The sequence below is a fragment of the Myotis myotis genome, unplaced genomic scaffold, assembly GCF_014108235.1.
Source record: "Myotis myotis isolate mMyoMyo1 unplaced genomic scaffold, mMyoMyo1.p scaffold_m19_p_7, whole genome shotgun sequence".
Taxonomy (NCBI): domain Eukaryota; kingdom Metazoa; phylum Chordata; class Mammalia; order Chiroptera; family Vespertilionidae; genus Myotis; species Myotis myotis.
Window position 1 is genome coordinate 81,744,812 of NW_023416379.1, and position 16,693 is coordinate 81,761,504.

General features: G+C 36.2%; 1 protein-coding gene across 1 annotated transcript in view; it reads right to left on the reverse strand.

Moving 5' to 3' along the window:
- Positions 1-499: 499 nt before the first annotated feature.
- MMUT (methylmalonyl-CoA mutase) overlaps positions 500-16,693 on the reverse strand; it is a 37,369-nt gene continuing 21,175 nt past the window's right edge. Inside the window, exons 9-13 of the mRNA XM_036316802.1 lie at positions 14,204-14,319; positions 10,661-10,792; positions 9,153-9,300; positions 5,522-5,689; positions 500-1,032 (exon numbers count right to left, since the gene is read on the reverse strand). Coding sequence (XP_036172695.1) covers positions 904-1,032; positions 5,522-5,689; positions 9,153-9,300; positions 10,661-10,792; positions 14,204-14,319 — 693 coding nt within the window. The 3' untranslated portion in view covers positions 500-903. The remainder of the gene's footprint in view (positions 1,033-5,521; positions 5,690-9,152; positions 9,301-10,660; positions 10,793-14,203; positions 14,320-16,693) is intronic.

Consider the following 16,693-nt stretch of genomic DNA (forward strand, 5'->3'; position numbering starts at 1 on the left):
CCCACTGTGGACAGGTGTCGTCCAATCTGCTAAGGGCCTGGATATTACAAAGGCAGACGACGGAGGGATTCTCCCCTCTTTCCCGCCTAACTGGGATTTACATCATGGGCTCCTTTCATTCTCAGGCATTCAGACGTGGGCTGAATTATATCACTGACTTTTCTAGATGTATAAACTATGGCCCTTCTACACTCTCAGCCCACACTGTCATTCTGAGGAAGCCATACTCACAACCAAAGCACTTCCATGTTAGGAATATTCATAAATATCTATCCACTCTCCCAGATCTCGAGCCAACTCCAGCAATAACAAGGCCACATGTTCGTGCCCAGGAAGAAAGTAGTCAGACCAAAAATATTCTGCCGTTTCCCTCCCATTACAACCTTCTGATTTAATCCTCTTACTGAGGTAATCCCAATAGAATTTGGCTGAGAACCATAACCACAATCAATTTCCCTACATAAATACTCACCCACTATATTTTACAAGACAGATATAATATTTTTTTACTCACATATGAATTTTATTTTCTGGTGTTCAAGTCAATATAATGTTAAATTGAAAATGGGACTAGTCATATTTTTTTAAGGTACAATTTAATTCTTAAAATAGAAAGTAAATAGATTTACAAGTAATATTTTTTTTAAAAAAACATGATTTTTTTAAAAGAACACCTTTGTCTAGAGTTTCTGGTAAAGCAGTGAGCATACGTTATTGAGAGTTTTTTAGGATAATTTTCTAAGTGAAATTGTACATACATACTTATAGTTATGACAACATTCTTATAAGTCAGGTATTTTAATGTAAAGCTTTCAGGAAAGCATATATACGGTGTTGAATAATTTCTTCTTTAATCATCATTGAGAGAATATTTTAGAAAAAAACTAAAACAGAAAGAGGATGTTACATAGATTGCTGCTTCTTTTCCAAACACTTCTCAATATCATCAAGCACTTGAACAGCAGCCTTTGGAATTCGTGTCCCAGGACCAAATACATTGGAAACACCAACTTCAAACAGAAATTCATAATCCTGTTGAAAGAATTTGTTTAATTAATAGAAACATTAATATTTTTAATTTCAAGCAAATGAAACAAAAGAACAATACTTGCTTTTTCTTCTTTGTCCCCAGTGCCCCAAACTTTCTCCACTATTACACTAGTGGCATTTGGGGGTGAAAACTCTTCCTTGATTGGGACTGCTAAAAACCACTAGCACACCCTTATATTCCAAGTCATTAAAAGAACAAAACACATTCTGCCCATTTCCCAAACACCCTGCTGTTGTTCATTAGTTTATTTTAAACAAAGTCAAAGTTTGAGTGAAAATATTCACATGACACAAATACTCCTCCAGGCTTTAGGCTGTTTCAATATTGGAATATTTATTGCTATAATAATATCAAGTACAGGACATGCTTTAAAGCCCTGACCCTCAATCACTAGGGCAATTATGTATTTAAGGACATTCTGGTTTGTGCTATTGCAGCACAAACCTTACCTTTTTCTTTTCTTGTGAGTCTTTTTTTTTTGATTGAAGTATAACTGACATATAACATTATATTAGTTTCAGGTACATGACATGATTTGATATTTGTATATACTGCAAAATTATCACCACAATATGTCCAACTAACATCCATCACCACAGTTACAAAGTTGTGTGTGTGTGTGTGTGTGTGTGTGTGTGTGTGTGTGTGTGTGTTGAGAACTTTTAAGATTTATTCTCTTGCCATGGCCGCTATGGCTTAGTTAATTACAGCATCATCCTGTGCACTGAAGGGTCTCGAGTTGGATTCCCAGTCGGGGCAAATACTGAGGTTTTGAGTTGGATCCCCAGTTAAGTTGCACACGTATGGGAGGCAACCAACTGATGTTTCTTTTTTTCTCTTTCTCTCTCCCATTCCCTCTCCCCCTCTTCTTTTCTGTCTCTCTAGAATCAATGAAAAACATATCCTCAGGTAAGAATTTTTTTTAAAAGATTTATTCTTAGTAACCTTCAAATATGCAATGCAGTATTAACTATTGTCACTATGCCATACATTACATCTCCATGGAAGTTTGTACTTTGTGACTCCCTTCACCCATTTTCACCCACCCTCTGTCTCTGGCAATCATCAATCTGTTCTTCCACATTTAAGTGAGATCATATGGTATGGTTTTTCTCTGTCTGACTTATTTCACTGAGCATAACACCCTCTAGTATTGTCACAAATAGCAAGATTTCATTCTTTGTATGGCTGAATATTCCATTGTGTACACAGACCACATTTTCATGGAGGTTCATGTTTTCCTTTGCTTCAGATAAATGCCCAGAAGTAGAATTACTAGTACATATGGTAGTTCTCTTTTTAATTTTTTTAAAAACTTCCATAGTATTTTCTATAGTGCCTGCACCAATTTACATTCCCACCAACAGGGTTCAACAGTTCCCTTTTCTCTACATCCATGCCAACACTTGTTATTTTTGTTTTTTTGATAACAGCTATTTCAACAGGTGTGAGGTAATACCTCATTGTGGTTTTGATTTGCATTTCATTGATGATTAGTGATGTTGAGCACCTTTCACATACCTGTTGGCCATCTGTATGTTTTCTTTGGAAGCATGTCTAGTCAGATACTAGAGCCATTTTTAAATCACTCTTTGGTCATGGCAGCACCCATTTTTATTATCAAGAGATCATATTGGGATGATAAATTATATGGTCATGCTAATTATCCCCCACTATTTCTTTTCTGTCTCTATTACTTCCTTAAAATAGTCTGTAATACTATAATCCTGCAATAGCACTTAACCCATCTCATTGAAGTTTACTCCTAGTCTATGACTTCTAAGGACAGAGATCACATCTAAGCATCTTTATAGCCTCAGTTCATGGCACATAAAGGTGCTGAAAATATGCCATCGCTCTTGGGCAGATGCTATAGATTTAAAAGTTCATAAGAAAACTTGATAGAACATGTAATAACTATCTCCAAATTGGGGATGGTTAAATTGCTAGGTTATCTTCTATCTTTTCTAACAATGCTATGTACCATTTGATCTGACATCCAAGTAATGGATTTGGAATGGAGAACTCAAAATAGGAGAGGACTGTGAAATGTTGCCACGGGAGAAAGGGTCCTTGTCTTATCTAAGCCTAATGTAAGCCTTGCAAATGTATTTTAATGAGAGGATAAAATGTTAGAAACAAGTGAATCTGAGTAAAGGGCACACCAGTGTGCTTTGTACTATTTTCATTTTGTACCCTATCTATTAGTTTGAAATTATTTCTAAATAAAAAGTTATTATAAAGTGTCTTCCACTGAGCTGAGCCAGGCATATCACATTCTCTGCTTCATGATGGAAGTGGGCAGCATGAGGCTGCTAATTTTGCCTGGAGTACTTGGAAGCCACTGTTGTTAAAGGGGTTAGAAGATCCTGAAGGTAGTTACACAAACCACATTTATTTAATCAGGCCCCAGAAACTATAAGCTCCACAATGGCAGTTGCTAAATCTGTTTAATTAACCACCATATATTAGTGCTATCTAATTTAAAATCTATGCATCTTTCAATCAGGTAATAACAACACTTTATATATTTACTACAAACAAATAATAAAAATGCATGGGTACTGACTGCTGTAATTATAACAGATACCCATATTAACACTCAAGTGTGTCATTACAGAAAATGATACTTAGTCTTTAAACTCAGAGGGAAAAAGTACAAGAAACACCTACAGATATTCCAAGTGATTCAAATATCCAGAGTTAATACAACTTGTGAAATATATTCCTTGAAAATGTCTGCTTACTCATTTAACAAGCCTGTGGGTTTTGTTTTATTTTTCAGCTTGTATTTCAATTCCATTATTTTATGCTGCCTAATTATTTTGGTTCTTAAATTTTAATATTATGCCCAAGAGCTTAGATATTAGAGTCTCTAAAACTGCATTATAGATAGAAGTATTCCAGTGATAGATAGCAATAAAGAATAAAAGCCCTTTATATTCCCAAATAGTAAGCTATAGCTATGAAGAAATAGGCAAGTATGTTAACAAAAGCAATTTTGTGTTGACTATATTACCTTTAAGTATTGTGTTGGTAGTCAGAATAAAATACAAATATATAGTTTGTTTGCTAGTACCATGTTATTACCAATCTCATAACCTCATACATATGTATTCTCTCATTTCATAAGTAGTCTCTAAAGCCACTATTTTATATTCTGAGTTGTAATGGAGAAAAAAAAATTATAGCCTGGGACACAAGCTCCCATTTCAATGATATATTCCTGCTATAGTGGTGGGGGCTTTGTAGCATCTACAAATCATTTCCTTAGAGCAATCTCATATACAGTTCTTCTATCTTGATTTTTTTCCCATTCTCAGTATAAAAAAAAAAAAAAGAGAACTTGGTATAATTAAAAATTGGATTGGAAATAGACCCAATTTATGTTTTTGTTGTTGTTAATCCTCACCTGAAGGTAGTTTTCCATTGATTTTTAAAGAGTGGAAGGGAGAGGGAGAGACAAAGAGAGAGAAACATCAATGTGAGAAAGACACATTGATTGGTTACCTCCCACATGTGCCTCGACCAGGGCTGGGGATCAAGCCTGCAACCCAGATACATGTCCTTGCCCAGAATCGAACCTGGGACCCTTCAGTCCATAGGCTGACACTCTATCCACTCAGACAAATCAATTAGGGCCCAATTTATAGCCTTACTAATTATTTTAACTGGTAGGTAAAGGTAATATGTGGAATGAGTCCCCCACTCCATTAATAAATTAATTGACATCATTGATTGTTACCTACTGTCCATTTCTCCTTTCCTAAGATGATCTACATTTTTGTTCAAGAATCCACCTCTACCCCATTTGGCCAATAATTTTCAGGACAGGCTGATTCCATTTACATCTGAAATATGATATTTTTGGCTCAAGGAAAACTATACCCAACAAATTAGCTTTAATAAAAAAGGGGTTTTATTGGACCATGTAACTGATACAGCTCTAAGTTAGGGCAGCATTTAGGGATGGGAGCATGGGGGAAATGGACAAGGTAGCTACTTTAAAACAACATAAGCAAACGCGGCCAACTGGCTAAGAACTCACTTTACTACCAGGGGAGGAGTGCTCACTGTATCTCTGGTTGCTATATCCATAGTGTTTACCATTCTTCTCTATTCCAGCTGTGAGATTTTTATTACCTTATCCTGTTCCTTCTCATCACTGTTTATTGAATATAAAGAAAGTAGATCTCTATTTCGGTTACTAGTTTGCAAGGGGGTAATTCTCTCAAAGAAGCTTTGTAAATTGTTAAATTATTCATATGAATTAAATATAAACTTAAAGAGGAAACAACATTGTCCACTTTTGGACTTTGTAGAACTTAGTAAAATCACCAGAAAATAATTTGGCTCAAAATCTACCACACATTGATCTTCAGGAAAGGTGTACAGTAAATTAAAGAGCTACATATTATTTACTCAGGATTCCCATCATAGCACTAGAAAAATATAGGCGATGAAAAATACCTGTGGCGGTATCACCCCTCCACACATGACAAGAATATCTGGCCGTCCAAGGGAGTTGAGCTGTTTGATGAGCTCAGGAACGAGGGTTTTGTGACCAGCAGCAAGTGTGCTCACACCCACCGCGTGCACATCCGCATCCACAGCCTGCTGGGCCACCTCAAGGGGAGTCTAAATTAGAAAGTAAAGGGACAAATCTCATTTATTCCCAAAAGTGTTATCTACTTAACATTCTAAGATTTTACTCATTAAAAATGTTGAAGTGAATGTAACTTCCTATTTCATCATTCTCAAATCATAAATACCAACTCATCCAATGGATGCAATAACACCAGTGCTGTATTTGCTTCTAGCACTAGAATTTATCAGATTTAAGCTATACCAAAACATATTTCCTCTTCATTATCATTTTTTAAGAATGTATCTGTTGTCTTCTTTATCAACATTTATTAAGTAGTGCAGTACAAGGCAACCTGTTATAGTATATGTGAAGTAAAAGACCAAATATAAAATGCAATGTTAAAAGTGAATCTTAGATTTTAAAACAGAATGGGAAAGAGTGATGTTAGCAAGATAGCAGGCGAGGAAACTCCAGGACATGGTTCTCCCACAGAGACACTGAATTAACAACAATATGTGGACCAAAATAGCGTTGTAAGAACTCTAGTTTTAACCAGTTTGGAATGTAAAAGTTATAAAGGATATTTCCCATATTCCATTATTAACTGAGTTACCCAAGATCATATCCACTTTCTGTAATGAGTCTGTGACATTGATAATTTGATAATTTTCATGTATTTAAGTCATTCATATAAATGTGCCTAGGAGTTTCTCATTAAGATATAGTGTAAATTGAGAAATTTGAGAAGGATAAGGCCACCTCAGAAACCACTGCACAATTATAAGTACAAAAAAATTATCAAAATCTATGAATTTTCTAAGTTTGGCAAGATTTTAAGGCTCATAATTTTAGTGTGGTAACAAGAGATTCTATACTCTCAGTAATGGAGCCACATTCAAGAAGATCTCTAGGTAAGTCATGCAGCATATAGATCAAATTTTAAATATGAAATATATTAACACATAAAATTAAATATATTAATACATAAAATTAAAACCTTTAAAAATGATGCATACTTTTGCCATTGATTTCTTAAAGGTGAGAAATTTAATTAATTTAAGCATGATTTGTCATCCATTTCATCCATGCTACCAAAATTTATAAGATAAAATTTCATCTAAACAGTTCAGTTCCATACTTTATGTTTATATAAACTATATTTTACATTATCAAAGCCTGAAAATTTTGAAACCTCACATCTAATTTTGATTAAATCAGTCATCAAAGAACTACCTTTAGCCACAGATAAGTTTTTATTTAAATGACACAGTATTCTGTTAACAAAGTTGATGGTACTAAAAAGCCAATTATATTTTTATAGATGGTATTTAAGAGGGAATAAACTTACAGTTCTTCAGAAAATTCTTTTAGGTGCCAAAGGCTAAAGAGAATTTTTTTAAATTACTTTTACTTTATGAAAGAAATATTTCCCAAAAACTAATTACTAAATATTAGAAATATTTCTAATATTTGATCACTTTAAAACAAACAAAAAACTAAAGTAAAATGGCAGAAGATAATTTTAAAAATAGAAAAGTATTCAACTTAAAGAATGAAAACAACCTAAATATATATATTTATTTATAAAATATATTTGAGGAGCATTTGAACTCTTGCTTCCCAGTATATGTCATCAGTTTGGTTCAAATAAACACTTTTAAAAATTCTCAAAAAATAATAATAAAACTAAATATATTTGAGATCCTTAATAAAACCTACCTTAAATGCATAAGTCTCTAAACCATTTATAAATTCACCTACTAACACAGTTCAAGGATATATCTCCAGAAATTTGGGCTCTTTACAATAACAATTTCTCCTAGACTCTCTTGAGTAATATTCAAAAATTCAAAAACGGAAAACTCTTATGGGAGATTCTACAAAGGCTAAACCTCTAAAGGAAGGTTTACTTCTTCACTGGTAAAAATGCAATGAGTACTCTTTTAGTCTCTTAGTTTAGTTGACGTATCTGCATTTGTAGTAACAGTACTTCACTCTCCTTGAAACTCTTCTCTTAGTTTTTATCCGCCTACTTATCCCATTTCCTTTCATTCCTTTGCTGTTTCCTTCTCTTCTATTTCCTTTTAATGTTCAAGTTTTCTTGTCTTGCTATATAAACTCTTTATGGAAAATTACATCCATGTCATGGTTTTAAGTAATATTTATATAGTGACGAGTCACAAAATCTTGTCTATAATTGAGGCCTCTCTGCTATATTTCAGACATGTATATCCAACTTATGTGGTCATCTTCATTTGAATATACCACAGCTGGTTCTCTTAAGCCTGCCAACCTATCTGTAAATAGCCCCTTTATTAAATTTTCTTCAAAATCCTAGCTGACTCTGTTTCTGCGAAGACCCTGATCCTGTCTTGGTTAAGGCCTTTGTTGTTTCTCCCTCAGATTACCAAACATTTTAGCTGGACTTCTGGCACCTATCTAGTCACAGCTCCTCTCAATCCAGTTCAGTAAGGAACTTTAGTACAAAGTGACCTTCCTAAAGTATAAATTTGATTGTGTCACTCTACCCAAACACATTTGGGATAAAGTTCAAACTCCTTAGAATGGCATACAAGGCCATTCATCATAATCTGCACACCATCCCAAGCATTGTATTCTAATTTTCCTGAACCTCCTGGAGGCAACACGCTCGTAGCTCTCTGCACCTCTACTCAAGCCAACCCTCCTTAGCATGCTCTTCCCTGCTTTGTTCTCAGGCTTTTGAAAAGCATAGCTCAAATGCAACTTCCTAGGATTCTTGGACAAGTTCCTCATCCCTAGTTTATTACATGGATATTATTGTACTGTGATTGGTAGTAAGTAAATCTCTGTTAAAAGCTTATAACATCCCTGAAGACAAAAAAAAAATTGTATCTGATAGAACTCAGAAGCTAACACCTGGTAGATGATTGGTAAATATGTAATGCATAAAACTTTTAATATAAAAGTTATTACAATTTACTCCTCAACCAAAGATTTGGGGGGAGTGAATGATTAATGCTTCATCATTCTATAGAAAATTTCAGTTTCATTTACTTGCAACAAATTATTTTTCTGTGATCAAATAAAATACTACTGGAGAGTAAAAAAGAGAAAATCTAATTTTAAATTGAGCTTACTCTGATGCTTGATTTCCTTTTAAAAACACTTTCCACCAATCCAATGTGGGCTATCCATCACACAAAATATTAGTCACTTCTTAATAAGCAGCACAATAAGATACTTGAAAGTAATCTTCGCAGCTTCAGAAGCCTAATAAAAGTTATAGTGCAGAACTGACAATGACTTTTACAAAGTCTGATAAACAAGTACATTAGCATGAGTTATATTTCATTCCTGCTTCTGTCCTAATTAATTAGATTACATGCATTCAAAAATAAATTAGGAAATTTGTTGAATTCAAGTTCTTTTAAAACTTTAAAATATCATCATGGTCCATTATGTTTTTATGACTTTTTTCTACATGCGATTTATGATATACTTTCTGAAATTCTCCCCAACAATTTTTAGTACCTGAAAAAGAGGACCAATGTCCACATCAAAACCCAGGTCAGCAAATCCTGTAGCTATAACTTTTGCTCCTCTGTCATGTCCATCTTGTCCCATTTTTGCCACAAGAAGACGAGGTCTGCGACCTTCACGTTCCATGAATTTATGAACCCTAAGCAACATTTTAAAATACAATAATTATATATTAGTTGTCCAAATGTAGGATATAAAACCTATAATTTATTTGCAGTAAATCTTTCAAGTTTACTTAAAAATCTACTTATTCAAATATTTTTAACATCTCTGTTTTACACTGAACTCCATTAAAGCCTGAATGTTTACCATCTCCCCCTTAGAGGAAAGTTTAAAAGATGGAACAGCCTGTAAGCCCATATTCCCGACAGCATCACAGTGAACCAAAATGAGAAAATGGCTACTTTTCACCTTGTTAAGCACCTCCAGAGTATTGAATATTATATATTAGAGATATTTAAATGTAAACTAAAAAGTGCCTTTCAGAGTTATTTACATACATATGCCACTCACTAGCTGTAGTGAACTATCCACATACCTCCCTTCACAAGTGTGAACTCCCCCAAGCTGACTGCAGCATGTCTTACAATGACATGTAATCAAAATACTTGCTTAGCCCTAACCGGTTTGGCTCAGTGGCTAGAGCGTCGGCCTGCGGACTCAAGGGTTCCAGGTTCGATTCCGGTCAAGGGCATGTACCTTGGTTGCAGGCACATCCCCAGTGGCGGGTGTGCAGGAGGCAGCTGATCGATGTTTCTAACTCTCTATCCCTCTCCCTTCCTCTCTGTAAAAAATCAATAAAATATATTTTTAAAAATGCTTGCTTAATTAAATCAATAAATGTATACCCCATATGAAAAAGCACTACATTTATTTCTGACAAAAGAAAAAAAGATTCCATTTTGATTACTTTCACCTTGGCTGTTTTGGTATTTATCTCGTATATAGGTAGTCACATAAAAATTTTAGTGGGAACTTTTATTACAAAGTTTGAGAAAAACCAATCACCAGGAAGCTACTTTGTATACTTGAGAAGCATGATCCTTTTATATTAATTTATATTTCCAAGTCATGTTTGATAGTTATTACTGTCAGTTCAGTGAAGACTGATTTTAATTAATGCATAGAGATGGCAACCAAATACGTACTTTCAAATAGGAAAAGTAAGATTTTATAATTATTTTGAGCAATTAATGTAAATAGACTTGAGAAAATATGAAAGCATTTTAGTACTTTAGTAAGGAGAATGAAATTGAAGTACCTGGAGGATATGAAGCAATATCACATTAGTTAAATAAACATCTGTTTAAAATGAGAAACTACTAACAGGGACTATGGTGAAAGTTCAGAATATTGTTTTAGTAAAACTACAGACTAACAGGAAAGCCAATTTACATATTTTCCAAGGGGTATGGGAAAAAATTAAGCCTGCAGTAGACTCATGGAGACTGTGTTAACTGAAAAGATGATATGCTGCTATAAGAAATCTCACACATTACCTCGCGATAGCATATGTTATCTCTTTACTTTCTCCAAATTCTTGACGATAGGCTCCACTCACCATCCGATCATTAGCTTTGTGTTCACCAAATACCTTTTTCATGGCATCTGTGATTTCTCCAACTGTACATCTAAAATATTACAGGGAAGTTCTGTTAACATCATTTTTTGAGATTAAAATATTTAGTTACTGATTGGCCAATGTGGTTAAATTGTTGAGCATTGGCCCATGAACCAGGAGGTCATGGTTTGATTCCCAGTCAGGTCAAGGCACATGCCCAGGTTGCAGGCTCATGCCCCACTAGGGGGGCATGCAGGAGGCAGCAGATTGATGTTTCTCTTTCATCAGTGTTTCTATCTCTCTATCCCTTTCCTTTACTCTCTCTAAAAATCAATAAAACATATATTTTAAAAATATTTAGTTATCTTAATATCACTATTAGACATATTTTATTACCTAATTAAAAAATAGGCTGTCAAAAATGTAAATAAGAATTTTTTATTGCATTATGAAAGTATCTTCCTCAGAATACTTATGAAAAGTGATTTGAGAGACATAGAAGCATGTAATAGACTGATGAATCTCAGAGGGAAGGCTGGGGTGGGGGATGGATGGGGAGAGATTAACCAGGGAATTTATATGCATACTAGAGGCCTGGTGCATGAAATTTGTGCACTCAAGGGGGGAGGGGGTCCCCTCAGCCTGGCCTGCCCCTCTCGCAGTCCAGGGAGCCCTTAGGGCAGTGGTTCTCAACCTTCTGGCCCTTTAAATACAGTTCCTCATGTTGTGACCCAACCATAAAATTATTTTCGTTGCTACTTCATAACTGTAATGTTGCTACTATTATGAATCGCAATGTAAATATCTGATATGCAGGATGGTCTGAGGCAACCCCTGTGAAAGAGTCATTTGACCACCAAAGGGGTCATGACCCACAGGTTGAGAAACGCTGCCTTAGGGGATGGCTGACTAATGGCTTAGGCCTCTCTCCATGGCGATCAGGCCTAAGCTGGCAGTCAGACATCCTTAGCGCTGCCGCAGCGGGGGGAGAGGCTCCCGCAACCACTGCTGCACTTGCCAGCCGTGAGCCTGGCTGAGGGCTTCTGGCTGAGGCGCGCTCCCACTGTGGGAGCACTCTGACCACCAGGGGGAAGCTTCTGCATTGAGCATCTGCCCCCTGGTGGTCAGTGCGCATCATAGCGACCAGTAGTTTCACTGTGCAGTCGATTTGCATATTACCCTTTTATTATATAGGACTAGAAGCCTGGTGCACAAATTCGTGCACGGGTGGGGTCCCTCTGAGTGGCCTGCAGGGATATGCCGAAACTCGCAGTCCAACGCCGCCTGCAGCTCCTACCTGCTGCTCCCACTCATCCTGGCCCCACTGTGCTTGCCACGGGCTTGCACCCAATCAGTCCACATTGGGAGAGGCTCGCGCTGCCACAGCAGCACTCTCCAGCCATGAGCTCTGTGCCTGGCACCCTCCCAAGGGGAGTGGGCTGAGGAATCGGGCTGAAACCGGATCTCCGACATCCCCGGAGGGGCCCCAGATTGCAAGAGGGCACCAACCAGGCTGAGGGACACCACCAGTGCACAATCAGGTTAGGGAGGGGCTGCGGGAGGGCCCCAGGGCATGTCCAGACCATCGTGCTCAGTCCCCGATTTGCTGGATCCCAGCAGCAAGCTAACCTACCAGTCGGAGCATCTGTCCCTGGGTGGTCAGTGAACGTCATAGCAACTGGTTGACCAGTTGACTGTCTGCCCCCTGGTGGTCAGTGCACATTATAGAGAGTGGTTGAGCAGCCTTAGCATTTCATTAGCATATTACGCTTTGATTTGTTGTTTGTCTGTTCTGCTGTTCAGTCTATTTGCATATTACCCTTTTATTATATAGGATATGCATAGCCCCTGGGTCCATAGACACAGACAATAGTGTGGTGAAGGCCTGGGAGGGGCAGGTGCTGGGTGAAGGGGATCAATGAGGAAAATACCTGTATAGGGGAGAACATCTGTAATACTTTCAACAATAAAGATGAATAGAAAAAGTGATTTTAGATGCCTTTATATATAGTAAACTCTTTTCAACATTTTCAACCAAAAAAATGACTGACCTAAAAACTATATATAGATAAGCCTCTAATGGTTACTGAATAATTCACCACAACATAAATGTGCAGAGAGCAATATATTTTCACAAGAAGACAATCTTTTAGCTTATCCCATCCATTTGTTTATTAATTCACTCAACATGTACTAAGTACCTAATTTGGGCCAAGCACTGGTAAGTGCTAGAAATTCATTGATATGTAAGACAAAAAAAAAACACGTACCTGTTCTTATAGAGCTTATCATCCAGTCAGGGGATACAGACAATACACAGTAAACAAATACCAAGATAATAATGTGGTAATAAGTACTACAAAGACACTAAAGTAGGCCAAATGGAATGGGGTGGCCGTGAAAGCAATTTTAAAGATATTGAAGATATGAAGTCTTTTGAACTAGGATATAAGTAATAAGAAATAGAAGATAAGGGGAAGAGTATTTAAAAAAGGAAACACTACATACAAAGGCTCTGAGAAGTAGAAAAACTTTTTTTGTATTCTAAAAATAGAAAGGGGGACATTGAGGACACAGTGTTGTGAAGGAAGCAGGATAAAGTCAGAGAGGTAGGCAAGAGTCATATTCAGTGAGGCCTTGCAGGGCTTGGTAAGATTAGGTTTTAATTTAAAAGTACTAGAAGCCCATTGGAGGGATTTTAATAAATTAAAACTGAAATAAATAAAATAAAAAACAACCCCCACACTATTACCCCTTAAGCACTTAAAACAACATGTTTTTAAAAAGTTCATTATCTTCAGCAATCTATAATAATAAAAGCTTAATATGCTAATTAGACTGGACAGCCAAACGACCTTCCGGACGTCCTTCCAGACAAAGCTGGGGCTGCGAGGGCCAAGGCAAGCTGTGGTAGCTGCGAGGGCCGAGCCCCTTGCGTGAATTTTGTGCATCAGGCCTCTAGTAAATAATATAAGCAAAAATAATTTATTTAGTGACATTATCACACATTGGGAGAAAAGTCTCTGTGAGTCACTCGCTTTTTTCCATGCCCTAGGAGGCAAGGCACTGATTGCCCTTATTCTGGACTATCTTTTCAAAGATATCTACATAGTGAATAGCCCTGGAAGTCAGACATATAGTCTACCTCTGGACAGAGGGCAAGTCTTCTTATTGTCCAATGTATTAACGTCTCCCTATATGTGAAAGTACATCGAACTTCAACTTGCATATGGATTCATTACAATGTCAAATGTTCTGAGTCCCAGGGAAATACACAAGTATTAATATTCTGCATTCAAAATATATAAATGTTTTAAATGTACAGATGTTTAAGAAAAAAAAGAATTAACTTTATTTTGTTCTCCAATATTTTCTTTTAGGCTCACATGGTTTATGGAATCAACCTTTTATTTTAGTACACTCTGAAAAGCTAACTGGCCAATTTTTACTGTTTGGAAATCTCCAAAGGTAATATCCTCACCTTGCGCGAGCAGCATCCACTGCAAGAGCCAGAATATTCCCATCTCCACTGGCAGCACACGCAGTCAGCGCATCAAGACACCGGTCCGCCAAAGCAGGATCCCTGCTAGATTTGATCTTATGGGAAAGGTCAAAGAAAGGGAGGAGTTAAGTGAATAGAGAATAAAGCAGAGATTGGGAGATTAGACCCTGTTATACATCACACAGAAAACTGCTCCATAGTCCTAACCTCAAGAATAAAAGGGGTAAAAAAAGAGAATAGTATGTATCCTAAGTCTGATATTCCTTTAATTTATTCATTTACTCATTCAATAAACATTTAAGAACTTCCTAAATAATGCTAAATTCTGTATAACCCTGATAAGTTAGAAACAAGCAGGGAAGTAATAATAGTGCTGACCATCCCAAGTAGTACATGCTTCTAGGCTTTTCCCCTTATCTTCTATTTCTTATTATTTATGTCCTAGTTCATAAGTCTTCATATCTTCAATATCTTTAAAACTGCTCTCCCAGTCATCCCATTGCATTTGGCCTACTCTAGTGTCTTTGTAGTATTATCACATGATTATCTTAGTATTTTTTTTACTTAGTATTTGTCTGTATCCCCTGACTGGATGATAAGCTCTATAAGACACTGAAAACAAGTGGCTCTTTTATATGAGAAATTTCAAAGGCACTAAAGATGAATAGTGACAAGGAAGAAAAAAATGAGCAGATTACAACTTAGATAATATTTTACTTGCATTTTGTTTCCTTAACTAATTAACAATATATCAATATGTATGTATATTGTTTTTCCTTTTGTATTTAAGAGTAATAAGCCAGTCAGAGAAAGACAAACACCATATGATCTCACTTATATGTGGAATCTAATGAACAAAATAAACTGACAATAAAGAGAAACAGAAACACTGGATACATAGAACAGGCTGACAGCTGTCAGAGGGGAGTTGGGTGGGGTGGACAAGATGAAAGAAGGTGAAGGGTATAGCCAAAGAACATATTTGGATGGCCCATTAGCCCATGGGCACAGATAGCAGTGTGGTGAGGGCCAGAGGGAGGGGAGAGTGGGCTCTGGATGGAAGGTAGGCAAAGAGGGGGAAATGGGGGACGTTTGTAATAATGTCAACAATAAAAAATGTATCTTAAAAAATTCCAAGGAGACAAAGAGAGACAGAGACCATGAGAAATACTGAGATAAACAAAGGCAATGGAAGGCATGGTCAAAAACTATTCCTAGATCTACTGTGCTCTGTCAACAGCCTGTCTAAACGAAGTTACTTAAAATCCAATATTTTACAGGTTTTCATCACTTGTAAAATACGAGTCTAAAATACTATACTGCTCACTATGTCACTAAAATTCTATGGTATCCATTAGCAGAGGTGGGCCAGAAAATATATATTACGGGCAAGGAAAAAACCAACTCCATTATTAAAGTTCTCTCTCTTGCCCGAAATAAGGTCTTATCATCATTTATTATAAATGGAACCCTTCGAGCTTGAGGGTATAGAATTAATAAATGCCTAAAGTATAATAGAAGAGAAAAGGGGTTTCCCAAATATAATATATATTGAGACTTCTGTGATCACTGGAAATAAAATGCTACACCCTAAAAGGGCCTTTTAAAATGACAAAATGTAAGAGAGGAGTCACTATCTCTTGATTAAATAGGAGGAAATACTATTAAACATCTATCATTAACTCTATCATTATGCAGTCAATCTACCTGGACAAAGTAGATTGTTACAGATCATTTGAACCAACAGGGGGGAAGAGTTATATCTTAAACCAGGGGTGGGGAACCCTTTTTCTGCCAAGGACCATTTGGATATTTATAACATCATCTGCAGGCCATACAAAATTATCAACTTAAAATTTAGTCTGCTATGTTTGGTCAAACATTTAATTAACTCACCCCTAACGCCTTGGCAGGCCCAGACCAAATGATTTCTGGGGTCTTATATGGCCTGAGGGCCAGTCATTCCCCACTCTTGTCTTAAACAATCACAGAGAAAGTAAACAGAGAAAAGCCATTAAGGAATTTCAAGTTTCCTGCCTTCGACATAAATACAACAGTCAGAGATTAAGAGACCAAGGTAGCTTCACACAATAGAAATATATTGGTTACAACAGTGAAAATTAATACGTTTTATCTAGTTTAGTATTTCATATACTTTAGATCATATCTCAGTGAGAAAGAAGAAATAAGACAGTACTTTCGTTTCAATCAAAATAAATGCAGTTCATTATAAAGTGTAGCTTACTAAAGCACTACCAAATATATTTTACTTAAAAATACAAAAACAGAAGGTAAATGATTCATAATAGTATCAGGAACCATGGTCTAATAGAAATAAATTACAGTGAGAAGCCCTGGGTTCCAATATGATTCTGAACTTTATTGTGAATTACATAATCACCTATGCCTTATTCTAATCTGCAAATGATAATCTGTAAGTGATAGGAAATATTATTATGGTGTGGTTTT